The sequence below is a fragment of the Lytechinus pictus genome, chromosome 3 (genome assembly GCF_037042905.1).
Source record: "Lytechinus pictus isolate F3 Inbred chromosome 3, Lp3.0, whole genome shotgun sequence".
In the NCBI taxonomy this organism is placed as follows: domain Eukaryota; kingdom Metazoa; phylum Echinodermata; class Echinoidea; order Temnopleuroida; family Toxopneustidae; genus Lytechinus; species Lytechinus pictus.
Genome location: NC_087247.1, coordinates 37,503,105 through 37,517,315, shown reverse-complemented (window position 1 = coordinate 37,517,315; position 14,211 = coordinate 37,503,105). Strand labels below are relative to the sequence as shown.

The 14,211-nt window shown below is 34.7% G+C and overlaps 1 protein-coding gene across 1 annotated transcript in view; it reads left to right on the top strand.

The window, feature by feature from the left end:
- The first annotated feature begins 2,093 nt into the window (after window positions 1-2,093).
- Window positions 2,094-14,211, top strand: part of LOC129255647 (structural maintenance of chromosomes protein 1A-like) — a 32,082-nt gene continuing 19,964 nt past the window's right edge. The window contains exons 1-10 of the mRNA XM_064096968.1: window positions 2,094-3,624; window positions 4,265-4,385; window positions 6,575-6,811; window positions 7,620-7,832; window positions 8,371-8,456; window positions 9,045-9,210; window positions 9,971-10,140; window positions 12,118-12,162; window positions 12,562-12,775; window positions 13,780-13,991. Of these exons, the coding sequence (XP_063953038.1) occupies window positions 3,383-3,624; window positions 4,265-4,385; window positions 6,575-6,811; window positions 7,620-7,832; window positions 8,371-8,456; window positions 9,045-9,210; window positions 9,971-10,140; window positions 12,118-12,162; window positions 12,562-12,775; window positions 13,780-13,991 (1,706 nt within the window). The 5' untranslated portion in view covers window positions 2,094-3,382. The remainder of the gene's footprint in view (window positions 3,625-4,264; window positions 4,386-6,574; window positions 6,812-7,619; window positions 7,833-8,370; window positions 8,457-9,044; window positions 9,211-9,970; window positions 10,141-12,117; window positions 12,163-12,561; window positions 12,776-13,779; window positions 13,992-14,211) is intronic.

The window sequence follows — 14,211 nt, the reverse complement described above, 5'->3', positions numbered from 1 at the left end:
GACTTCATTCTGTAAGTCCTTGTATTAATTTTTCGTAAATTAACGTTATTTGTTGAATGCACCGTGCCTTCAATTATTCTGTAGTCGGCGGCTGAGATGTAGCCGTGGGTGGACAGAGCCAGGCCCAGGGTGAAAATTGAAATCAGTTTGTTTCTCTAGTCTTGACTTTAATTTTATCGAACCTCAGTCATACGCCTTTAATGCGTTAGTATAAATATGAAAAATGAGAGGTTTCGTACCACTGGTACCAGACCGATCTCGTGTAGATCCTTTGGCCTCGGGCAAGAGTTCCATATGATATGCACCCCCCACTAAAATTGAAAATAAAAACATGGAGAAGGCCAAAAAGGTTCAGAATAATATATCTAGACCTAAAATAGATCTAGAAGTTTATGATGGGGAGTGTAAATACCAAAATATGGCTTTATTCCGTCAAATTTCGAGCAGGATCTAGTGTGTGTAATTGTCCATAGACATTGATTTATTTAGTCAGTAAAATAAGGGTCTGTGAGTCAAGACTAGTCGAACTATCGGCTGATAATCGTTAAAATATACCCCTTCTGGTATCAGCGCTTCTCGCAAGCGTAGCGGAAAGAGGTCTTGACTGCAGATAAAACGAGGTGAGTTCAAGTCCCAACTAAGGTAAGCAACAGTAAAAAAATGACAGAAAAATCTGAAGTGAACGAACCGGAAGTCTCAACAATCTTTTGTTATTTTTGGTGGGGGGTGCATATGGAACTCTTTCCATCCCTCGATCCATTCGTGAACACCGCAAATACAAATAGGCATGACCCTACCCTTGGCCTTGAACTGCTTCGTTATGAGTATGACCAGTACTCAGTAGAGGCGCTAGTCAGAAAATTGGGATCGTCCCGGTTTACAGGGACTGTCAGTTTTCAAAGATTTCTCCACACAAGAAATCTAGGAAAGTTCATTCTCCTGTCAAGTGCCGACCCCAATTAAATGGGCTAGTCAATGTAAACATATCAGGTTTCATAACAAGATTATTGGAAGATGGCAAGTTGTGAAAAATAGACGGTGAACTGGAGGGTTATTGAGGTCACTGAATCTATTTTTAGCATTCTCAACGCCGTAATTGCCGTTTATGTCCTGCAGGGTTAAGTGAAAAAAAAAACTCCCCATATCAAGGACAATCTCAATTTATCAAGACATGATTTGTCTTGGTTTATGAGGATATCTTTGTTTTCTAGGACAATCCCAAATTTTGGACCAGCGCCTCTACTGACATGACTGATGACGTAGCTTCGATAAGCGATGTTACAAAATGCCGTTTCATAGATCAATTTATAGATAAAAATTATTATTCAACCAATAGTTCTAGACCATAATAAATTTTGAAACTTGATTATAAATAGATCTAATTATTATTGTAGTAGTAATTATTTATAATCAAGTTTTAAATTTTATTTGTTAAATCATAATTTTTATCTATAAATTGATCTTCAAAACGCACAGTGGCAAATTGTCCATAGACTGTGTACAACGGATAGACAGTCTCTGCACAGCGATTCGGAGACTGCTGATTGGTCAATCGCGCAGATCATGTCATGACTACATGGTCGCCAAAATAATTCCTTCAGACTGCATGCGAAAGTATCGATAGCGATAACGATATCCGGTCACATTGTCTATGCGGGAAATGGTCTTGGTTCGTGATCAGATCGCTCCAGTATCGATCGAAAATTATCGAGACTTCAGCAGGTATGTTAATGTATCACATGCATGCAAGTCCCCCGCGAGTGCGGGTCCCTGTAGTTGTGGGGAGGGAGTTTAAGTAATTTTTGTCCGATATTTGGGGGTTTTACTCTAGATCTAGTCGTAATGCATTTGTATGGCACTCGCAGTAATACACAAGTCAAATGCACACAACTATGACGACAAGGCTTGTTGGTGCTCTCTCACTCTTTTATACCTTTATACCGGATCTACTGGAAAAATACAGTTGTTTCTGCAGACAAGTTTCCAGGTCAATCTTGTATGTTGTCTTCCTATCTAGGGTATTAAATTTCTCATTCTGTGTCCTGTAACATGCAGTGAAAAGGGTCACTGTTCCCATGGGTGGTCATAATGCAACGAAGACCAAACCTTGTCTTGTCTTGGGTTAAAGGGGAATCCAGCCTTGGCCATAAAATGTTGTGTTAGGAAGGAGAAAAATAAATTAAACAGAAGGGTGAAAGTTTGAAAGAAATCGGACAAGCAATAAGAAAGTTATAGCTGCTTTAAATTGAGATCACCAATACTATGTAGATTTCAAATTGGCAACTGGGTAAGTAAATTATGACAGGGGGCAAGGACAACTTTCCCATAGGCCATGTACTTTATGATCAGGGATTTGCGGTTTTCTCCTAAGTACCCATTCCCCTGGGGCAGTAATCTAAATATAACCCAGGTAGTATATTGTTTTATGTCCTCATGGAAGAAAAATATAATTTGAAATAAAACTTTTGGGGAAAATGACATTTTAGCCATAATATGTATTGGAGTACGTGGAAGAGTAGTCCTTGCCTTACATCACTCTGACATCCCATATGCGGCCAGTTTGAAGCCTCCATGGGTAAAGTGATTACCAATATTTACAACTTTTAAAAATTCATAACTTTCTTGTTTGTCCAATATTGTTCAAACTTTCACCTATCAACTTGTCTGATTTTTCTTTTCCTTATAAAAACAAGTTTTTATTTGGGTTGGATTCCCCTTTAAGTCGGCATATGCAGACTTGCTGTACTCTGCCAACTTCATTGATGAGTGTGAGATCACCGAGTCTTGAAGCTATTGACCGTTGATGCTGTAACTACTTCAGATGGCAAAGAATTCCAGTCATTGACCCCTCTGACACTGAAAGTTTTCTGTCTCGTATTCAGTATATTCCTTTCCATAAACAGCTTGTATAGATGGCCACTCGTTGCTTGAGTGATAGCTGATGTGAAGAATAGATCTCTATTCACATCATCAATGCCATGAATGTCCCTCCTTTGTCCCTTCTGGTAGTGGTAGCTGGTTGAAAGGATTTTAATTGGTTAAATGAATTGGTGAGAGTGCTATGAAACAGCCTTTCTCATTTGAAATTGCATCATAAATATGTGTGCCTTTAGGATATAAAGTAAAAAAAAAATTGTTCTCAGAATACAAATTTGGAGAGAATTTATGGATATTATTTATTTCACTGATTTCAACAATCTAGATAAACAAAATATTTTATCTTGAGATAAAATGCATCAACGAATACCACCCCTGTGCATTTACTTGTATCTTGAAGATAATCTTCCTGATTGCAAGTGTAAATATCAAATAGTAATTGCAAGTTTAAATTTCATATACCCGGTAGTAAATTAAGATCCCTTAAATATTGAATATTTCTCCTATGCTTGCAAATTGTAGATATACTAAACTTGCATTCTTGAATGTTGATTGTAATTTTGCAGGAAAGTCCAACTTGATGGATGCCATCAGTTTTGTACTGGGAGAGAAAACATCCAATCTTCGTGTTAAACGACTTTCTGAGCTGATTCATGGAGCTCCTATTGGCAAACCAGCATCTAATCGGGCTACAGTCTCAGCAATCTATTCTGAAGAAGATGGTAGCGAGACACAGTTTACCCGGATGTAAATCAATTTTCATTCTGTTTGTTTACAATTAGGGAAAAAAACATTTTTGGTGCCCTTCATGATCCCTAGCCAAAGGGGATGTTGCATCTTGCAGAAAAACTTGTTTGCAGTTTTCAATGTGAAATTTATTGTAGTTTATGTCCATATTCCACAGCAAAACAAATGTTCTGATGTTTGCAAGTTGGAAAAAGTGAAAAATCATATTACAGTTTTAGGCAAATAGTAGTAGCATAGTGTGGGGGGGGGGGTTAAAGTGGAAATATAGCTTGTAAATTTATCAATCTTTATGGGTGATAGTGGTATAGCAAAATCAGTTCTTTTTTTTTCTTTTCTCTTTTTGCATCAGTAAACCAGCATTCAATTCCAAAATTTCAAGTAAAACTTGTGATGATTGATTTTGAGTCAAGATTTGCAATCAATAGATGTAGGAAGATAGAAGAGCCACTTGACATTCTTTGTCAGAAATGGTAGTTCTGTGGATTTCCTTGATTTGTTGTCAAATTGCTTGTTTAATTTGCTTCAAGTATTGTTACAAGCTTTGATGCAATTCATAGACAGTTAGAAGCGTTCAGAAAATGTGTCATGGTTTATTCATGAAAAGTTGATTGTGTTGCAATTTTATTTGACTGCCATTCAGAATCATGGGAGCTTCTTCAGAATACAGGATTGATAATAAAGTGGTTAGTGCAGCACAGTATGCAGAAGCCTTGGAGAAGATTGGTATCCTTGTCAAAGCTAGGAACTTTCTAGTGTTCCAGGTAAGGGAAAATGAAATTTTTTATAATTTGAAAACAGTTACCAGTATTAATTTGATATTTTTGTGAGATGTGAAACTAGCCACAATGATTACATGTATGTCCCAGCAATGATCACTTATCACACCTGATATGTATTTTAAACTTTCTTAAGATCAAATGCCAGGTCCCTATTGCAAATTTTCTATTAATTATAAGTTCACCAATCAATGTTAACCACCACAGTGACGTTTCTCAACAACAAATAAAAATCGAGGATAGAAATGATTGTTGCTGTGGGTGGCAAGTTTAAAAATCTATATGCCAAGTATTGTCACAGCGCCCCCATTGGTAGAGTCCATGTTATCATCGTGATTGTGAGATTATTTAGGTATACGTATGATAAATCAATCTACAGGATTTGGTTATCGTGGCTGTTATCCTTGCTATCTCTTGATTTATCTCTCATGTTATTGGTCCCTCCATGGTCGCCAAAAATGTCACTTGTTTGTTGCCTGGTTTTGAATTTAGGATCAATTTATTGATAAATATGTTGGATAACACACGACCAATAACATGAGAAATGGTAAAAGCATGAAGTATATATTTCCACTGTTTAATTCAATATTCTCACAATGGCAGCTTATTAAGCATGCAATAAGCATCTAATATTTCATCCGACCATTTAAGACTGATTTTGTTTGTTTAAATTTGAGTGGACACCTACTGAAGAAATCAATCAATCATTGCATGTAGTAAACAAATCATGATAAGAGTTCTCCCTTGTTTGTTTGAATAAGAAAGGAGTTTTTGAATTATCTATAACATTCTATCGATTTCGGATAAGTCCTACTTTCTTTCGATGAAAGTGGATGACCAATTCCAACACCTCTACACTTTGACGAACGAAAACTTCTCGAGTTGATGGTCTTAGTGAAAGTGATAGGTAATCATCAGGAACGCAGCGTCATTCCTCAATATCATTCATGTTGTTGACGGCAAGTCCGTCAAAGACCCAATTACATTGAAATTAGGTATAGCTATTGCAACAAATGTACAGTCAGGCACAGAGCCGGTGTCCTATTTCTTGACAGACACGGGACTCTCTCTTAGCCCAGCTAAGCGGTAGACCAAAACTGCAAGGATATCTTGGTGATTCCGGTCCTTGTTGCTGAATCATGGCGTGTTTGGCAGTCATGAAGGATTTTAGGATTTGCCAGCCTGTAATTGCTAGTGTTGAATCTCTTAAAGCCCTCTTAACACCAGTCTCAACATTTAGGACACATTAGCAACATCTCTCACACACAAGGAGGTGAACATAACCTACCCCAACCAAGGTTGAAATATGATCTGCCTAGGGTATCTAGCTCACAATGCTCCCTCCAACACACACCTCAATTTCTACCAATAATCTCACTGCCTGTCCCTATCAACAAGCAGCAGAAAACAATTTAATTGCATTCATCTTTTTTTTTTTGGGGGGGGCCTCATTTTGTGTCAGTTCTGTGCAGTGTAGCAGAAAAGAGGAGGATTAAGCAAAAAAAGAATAGTGTGCAAGCTCCTAACAATGCAGCAGCCCTTTTTGTGTTCAGGAATGTATGCAGTTGGTTAAACATATGCACTAAAAGTATAAGACTAAGACAGAATAAATGTCTTCACTAGTCCTGAAAAAAAAAAATGTCCAAGGTGACAATTTACATAATGCATTGTTGTTTATGTTTTATTCATAAAATGTAAATGCTTTAATACTAATATAGATAAGTTAAGATGAAGTGAAAGTACTATCAAGCATGTTATGCTTTCCCTTTTATATATTGTTCTTTTTTTTCATACCTGTACAGTACTCACTCTTTTATCAGCTTTAGCTGTTATGTAAGCACCCACTGGATAAGGTCAAATGTCTTTGTTGACTACAGTAATTCAGTTAACTTTATTTGACCCTGGCAGTCTAGTGGGTGCTCAATCTATACTCTTATGTTCATTATGTGTTGTAATACAGTGTACCAATTTGATATACTTTTCATTGCCGAAATAAAATAATAATAAGTTACCATGGTCATAAAGTTAGCCATCAGTTCCCTAATGCATTGCGACATAAGATTATGATTCATGAAGTATGTGGGGCTTGTTAAAACTGTTCTGTAGTTACATTATGGATAATTGTTACTAATGCTCCTTCTGATGTGTATTATTTGTATACATAATTGTCATAGGGTGCTGTTGAGTCAATTGCCATGAAGAATCCCAAGGAGCGAACTGCCCTCTTTGAAGAAATCAGTCGCTCTGGTGAACTACGGGAAGAGTACGAGCAACGTAAGGCTAATATGATCAAAGCAGAGGAAGACACACAGTTCAACTACCATAAGAAGAAGGGTATCGCTGCTGAACGCAAGGAAGCTAAACTTGAAAAAGAAGAAGCAGAGAGATACCAGAAACTCAAAGAAGAATTGGTAGGTTTCATATAAGGCTTTTCATTTATGTTTACTTTGATGTAAACAAATCAAGAATGGACATAGCACTAACCAGCAACAATTGGGACTTGAGAGCAAATTAGATCCCTTAGGCCCGTACTCTGAAGTCGGGTCTAACTTAAAATCAGGTTTGAAGTTGTGGTTTGAGTATGGATAGCCAATTGTTACATAAATCACTAACAGTACAGAGATCATATTTTAGCTCATTTTGCTCTCAAATCATTCATAATTGTCTAGGAACTATAAATAGATGATTGTCTTCACCATCGATGAATCAGGAAAGAGCACAGTAAACATAAGGAACGTACAACTTAATAAAAATTTTGACACTTTTGGCTTCCCATGATTTTAGCACAGAGTTAGACCATGGTCTAAGTTAAACCTGACTTCAGAATATGGGCCTTAGTGTTCAAAATATACCTCATGCACATTGCAGGATAGCCCCCTCAAATTAAAATTGGCATCATAATTTGTAATGAGCAGAAGCATAAAAACAGTTCCTGTATAATAAAATATTATTTACCCTCTGGCACATACAGACTTGTTAGCACAGTTACACACCATGGGGTTAGTATTTCTCTAGTATTTGTCATTAAATAGCAAGTGGGGATTAAGAAGCTGTACTTGCAAGGTACTAACCAGTGAGTAGAATGTTATTCAGCTTTTTCTAGTGCAATTATTGCATAATGCATTATGCTTTCGCATGTATGTTGAGAATTGCATCGCTATTTAGGGTTGACAGCTCTTCTCCAGTATGACTTTATTTTCCTATTTTCTGGTACACTAGGCCGACAAGCAACTGGAGTTTCAACTCTTCAAACTATACCACAATGAGAATGATATCAAAAGGCTTTCAGATGAATTGGGAGGTAGGAACGAGGAACTGAAGAAGTCTGTTGAGAAGAGGGAAGGGGTAGAGGAACGTATTCGAGGAAAGAAGAAGGAACTTGGACAGCTTACCAGAGAGTTGGCTGCTATTGAGAAGGACACTAGAGAAAAGGTGGGGGTCCATGCTTTATGGTGAATAGTGATATATGAAAGTGAAATCTTATAAAATGTGTTTCTGATGCAGTGGATTGTAAAAAAAATCCTTATATAAATAAAAGGTTACACAAAATGGAAATAAGTCAAATATATTTTGAAGCTATTATTGTCACTATAACTTTTAATGGTTCATGGAGTTTGATTTGAAAATGTTTGAAAATATGTTGTTGGTGCCATTGCAGAATTTTAAATTATAGAATGGATTTTAACCATAATTATGTAAAATATGTTAATGGAACAAAACATTTAAATTTCAGTGAAGATTTCAGGGCCAGAAAAGAATGTAAATATAAAGACATATATACAGTCTTGTTGCCCTGAAAGTTTTTATATTTGGCTCAAAACTTAAGTGAGAGATAAGTTAGATAGGTATGAGCAAGCTTGTGTAAAAGTGTATGCAGGTGAAATATGGAGAGGAGGGGTACATTAGTTACATGTAGCTGCCTTTGTTACTACAAATAAGTCTTTTCTCACTTTTTATTGTTATTTTTCAGGAAGTAGAGTTGAACAAGAAGAAACCACAATTCATCAAGGCTAAAGAGAATACAAGCCATATGAACAAGAAGCTGGAAAATGCCAAGTGAGTTTATACATGATCAATGTTGAAATATTTTTTGGTGAAATGATTCAGGTTATAAATCTGCATAATAAGACAAGTCAAGCAATACTGGGTATGATGCTTACTTTACAAACAGCATTCTATTTTCATGTAGATTTGGTGTTGTGAGTAATTTCTCTCTTTTTTTTATATATTTTTTTTTTCTTTTTTTTTTAGGAAACACAATGTCACTCTACTTCCATGAGTTGATTTAAAAAAAAAAAAATGAATGGGGAAGATGAATACCTTATTTAATGTCTTAATATTGCCTGTTGGTTTTTCACATAAAGAAGTTGGTGCATCTTTTATCTGATGTTCTCAATTTGATCAATATGACCAATATTCTTTGCTTAAAGATGCAGCACCATATCGTAGATCACTAATTCTTGGATGAAACAAAAAATACTACAAACATTGCACCCTTTTATTGGTTTGTAACAATTATTTGTAAAGGAAGATCTGGATAAATTTCTACAAGAGAAAATTGGGTGCCTATTTTGGTGGGGTTTCTTACCTTGAGTTATCCATTCTTCTACCAGCATGATCATTCTATGTGTTGTGTTTTACCAGGAAATCCCTGAAGTCTGCTAAGAAGGCTCATGATAAACACATGGCTGATATCAAAGAGCTAGAAGATGAATTGGATACTGTGGAGAGGAAGAGACACGATTATGAAGAGAGATTAGAAGAAGAGAGCCAGAGTCAAGGCAAAGACATGACCCTAGAAACATCACAGGTGAGTGCACCATTTTAAATAAACCCTCAGGGTTCTATGTTGTCAGTTGCTTCTTTGCTATTGTTCACCTCATTCCCACAAAAATCAAACCCCATGCCAATTTTTTCTGATACCAATTTCAGAACCCATTGTATGTGTAATAGAGTTTTTACAGACAGTTGTCACAAATATTATTTGTCTGGGATAGACCTTTCATGTCACCAGGGCTCGATCAAACCTTGAAGCTTTGTACCACTTTTTAAACTTAGAAACCCATTTGTGTTATAATCTAATGTGATGTTTTTCTGCTATAACCTATCTCATGCAATGAGTCATTGCATGAGATATTTCAGAAAGAAAATTAAAATGATATGTTTAATACTTGTATATTACAACAATCTATTTTTTATATCTATGTTCTTTCAAATTAGTGGATTTTACTTCACTGACTTTAAGAAATCTAGTAATTTCACATGCAATTAAGTATCTTCTGCCTGGTATCCATTCACTTATGGGTGTAGAATAGAGATATGAAATCAATTTCTATGCTGATTATGATCTATTGTATATAGTTTGTTGTAGACTTATAGTTATCCTTATGTAATTAATTGTATCTTATATTTTGCATGACCTTGCGTAGTGTGGACAAATGTAGTTTAACATCTTGAAAAAAGACATTACATTAAATATCAGTGATCAGAATCCCTTTCCTTTTAAAATTCTTGTCCTGTGACTTATCCGTCAATCCTTGATACCACTTTTTGTCTATCTAAATCTACAGGTTGAGGAATACCATTCTTTGAAGAAAGAAGCTGGTATGAGAGCAGCTCAACTCCTGCAGGAGCTTGAGAAACTCAACCGAGATCAAAAGTCTGACCAGGATAGACTGGAAAGTGAGAGGACACGAAAATCAGAAATACAAGCCAAGATCAAACAGAAAGAACATGAAAGGTAGATGCTTCTATTTTCCATTTATTTGCATTTTTTCCCAAAATTTCAGCCACATGCTACAAGATTTGAATGAAGAATGTTGTTCTAATTTTAATATTGATTAAAGATAAATGACAGTTGTGGCAATTATCTCAAATGAGCCCAAACAGAATCCAATAAAATGACCACCCAAGTGTTTGTATGTATAAATAAAAAATATTTATGCCAAATGACTATTGGAAAAAATGTGTAATTGCTGAGAAATGAGCAAAATAAGCCTGGAATTACATATAATGTTTCCAAGTAATATTAATACTCTGTCCCACATATGCCTTTTTGTGTCAGTGATCATCAGAATTATCGGTTTTCAGCAAAAATTTCGTGATTTCACAAAGATCAGTTTATATCAATGTACCAGATCTAGATCTATGATGATATTGTGGCAATTAACCTCGATTTTAAAGACTTTCTCATTAAATAATTGTATGCTGCAACTACTGTCTTTTACCTTTAAATGTTATAATTGTGCACATTTTTTATTTTCAAGTATATCATATTATGTTATATTTATAAACCTAACCTAGAGCTTCATGAGGTACACAAAACTTCTACACAGAATTTTGAAATTTTTAGTAGAACAATTTTTATGTTAATTTATGCATATTTTTAAAAATTCACATAAAATGCTTCTTCTTAATTTGTTGACCGATTTTGATTTTTTTTCCATCTGGTAGAGCTTCATGAGGTTCACCAAACTTCTACACAGAATTTTGAAATTTGGAGTAGAAAATTATTTATGCTAATTTATGCGAAATTCATAAATCAGAGAAAAAATGCCTCTTTATTTGTTGATTGAATTTCAAAATGCTTCTTCGTCATTTCAAGTCTGATTTCAATTCTGTTTGCTTTCTATGATAGCATTAGGTGGGGGATTCAAAACTTCTACACAGAAGTTTGAAACTCATTAAATATGCTACTTTATGTGCATTTTTCAAAATTTTCAAAAATGCTTCACCTTCGTTATTTGTTGACCAATTGTGATCTTTTGGCTTCCTTCGGGTAGCACTTCATGAGGTTCACCAAATTTCTACACAGAATTTTGAACTTTTGACTAGAAATTTTTTTATGCTAATTTATGCGTATTTTTAAAATTTCACATAAAATGCTTCTTCTTTAATTGTTGACCAATTTTGATTTTTTTCTTCCTTCTGATATAACTTCATGACGTTCACCAAACTTCTACACAGAATTTTGAAATTTTCAGTAGAAAATTATTTATGCTTATTAATGCAAAATTTATTCATAAATCACAGAAAATGCCTCTTCTTTATTTGTTGACCAATTTTGATTTTTTTTTCTTCCATCTGGTAGAGCTGCATTGGGAACACCAAATTGTACACAAAATTTTTAAATTTTGTCTAGAAAATCATTAATGCTAATTTATGCAAAATTCATAAATCACAAAAAATGATTTTTCTCCTTCATTTGTTGATCAGTTTCAATTTTGTTTGCTTTATATGATAGCTCTAGGTTGGTGATACAAAATTTCAACACAGAATTTTGAAACTCATTAATATGCTAATTTATTCATATATTTTCAAAACTCACAAAAAATACTTATTTATTTGTTGATTGATTTTGATTATTTTTGTTCCATCTGAGAGCTACACGAGGTTCACCAAGGTTCTACACAAGAGTTTAGACATTTTGACTAGAAAATTACTTATGCTAATTTATATGAAATTTATTCATAGATCACCAAAAATGCTTCTATGTCATTTCTTCATCAGTTTCAATTCTATATCCTCAATTTATGTCACCAATATCATTCACTACAGTGTCAACTGGGCTGAAATTAGAATTGTGTTAAATCTCATTGCGAGATGCCGGATGAGCTCCACACCATTGATGTGCTAGTTTAAATCTCCCATCTTATATATTTCAAGGGTCCATGTGAATCTTTATGAAAAAAAATAAGGGTTTTGTTTATCTTTCCAGGGAGGAGAATCAGAGACGTCTTGAGAAGCTGAATGATTACATTAGGTAAGTTTCGATGTATTTATTCAAGCTTTTATACCTGTCTTTTGCTATAAGTTTAATTAGAACCTTGACAAGACTGTTTTTGCTTTTTTTTTTTATGTTTCATATCTGTGTTTTTACTTCTTATTTTATATTGACTTTCTATGGCATCAAATTGTATTTCGATTAAGATTGCTATATAGATATTAATAATTGTAGTGAAAAAATCATGTTAACTCTTATGAAAACTCCAGGTAGTTAAAAGCATCTTTAAGAAGGACTGGTGATCCTTCCTTAGGTGCAAAATCAACTTCAATAAAAATTTGTTGTACCACAAGAAAAGTTCACTAGTCATTCTTAAAGTCCCTGGTAACTTACGAAATGCTTTAGGAAACACCATCCCTGTATATTTTTTTTTATTAGGGCAAGTGAATCAAACATAGCAGAGCAGACCCGCCTTCGTGAGAGTCTTGAAGAGGAGGTGAATGGAGCATCGAGTCGAATGCAGGAGATTCAGACAGAGATGACATCCATTGTTGAGCAGCTAGGAGAAGCCAAGGTTGATAAACATGAAAGCGCTCGTCATCACAAGAAGGCTGAACTCATTGATAATCTCAAGAGGCTTTTCAATGGTGTGGTAAGTAAAGGAGCCTGCAAGAGATGTGCAAGATGTATAGGCTGACCTGATGTGTAATATCCATTTATTTATATATCTTAGAGGGATATGAAAATTTGCGAGACTGGAAACATACCTTAAAGCTAATCTCATGTAGCTGCAGCAAAGTCAAGTTCAATTGTCACCATATACGGAAGATCTAAATCTGGTTGATTTACATGAACCCTTTATTTTTAATGATGAAATCTATGCTGAAAGATAATCTACAGACAAGCACCTGTTGGACATTGTGTTATAATTGCTTGGATAAAGATCCTCCACTTGGCTTGAATGCCATCCTTCTTTTGCAAATTTTTCAGTTATTATACATTTCCAACGAAATAATCTGGCACTTTTTTTGTTCATGTTCAAACGCTTAGTTGGTCATTCTGTTGGATTCTGTTCAAACTCCTAATCAAGATCTTTAAAACAAGTGGCATTTGTGTTTAAGATTATGGCAAACATAGGAACATTCTAATTTTTGTATAGAACATACAGGATTCTTTATATATTTCATGCTTTGTGTACGATTTTTTATTGATTAGTCCCAGACATTTATAAACGGTTTCTTTATACTTGATTATTGCTTCTTATTAAAAGATTAAATAGTTGTCCAAACTGTTTTGTGTCATAGTTGAATGATGTATTTGAAGGTATCTCAAAGATTTCATAGGTTATTTCATGCCCTATTATTGAGGATGTGGATACTGAAATATTTAGAGGACATTTAGAAACTTGAAAAAATGTATATTGATATGATGCATGGGTTGTATTAGTTAGGGGGTGTTGCAAGAATAAAAATCATTGGCAAATTTGCAATTTATTTATCAATTGTGTCTAGCAAGTCAATTTGTACTTGTGCAAGAAGCAGACCAGCATAGATTTGCAAATTTTGCAATTGATTACAAAATGTGTGATTATTTTGTTTGGGAACTAAACTTGCAATGTCTCCTTCTATACGGACATCTTTTTTTTTTCCCTCTCAGTATGGGCGGTTAATTGACCTCTGTGAACCAAGTCAGAAGAAGTACCAGATAGCTGTGACCAAGGTGCTAGGTAAGAACATGGATGCTATCATCGTAGACTCCGAGAAGACTGCCAGAGACTGTATCCAGTACATGAAAGAACAACGTTCAGATCCTGAGACTTTCCTTCCATTAGATTTCATTGAAGTCAAGCCCATCAATGAAAAACTCAGGTTAGTGTCATTCTGAGCTTCGTCACTTAAAGATTCTAATTTGTAATTCATTTTAAAAATTCAATAATTCTTATAGCCTCAATCTAATGACAAGATCCAATATAGAAATAGATATTTCTAAAATAGGGCTTACTTTTCCCTTGTTTATATGATTATCATTGGAATATAAGTAGCTATAGATCATTATTACTATTAGGAGATGACATATTTTGACCATGGT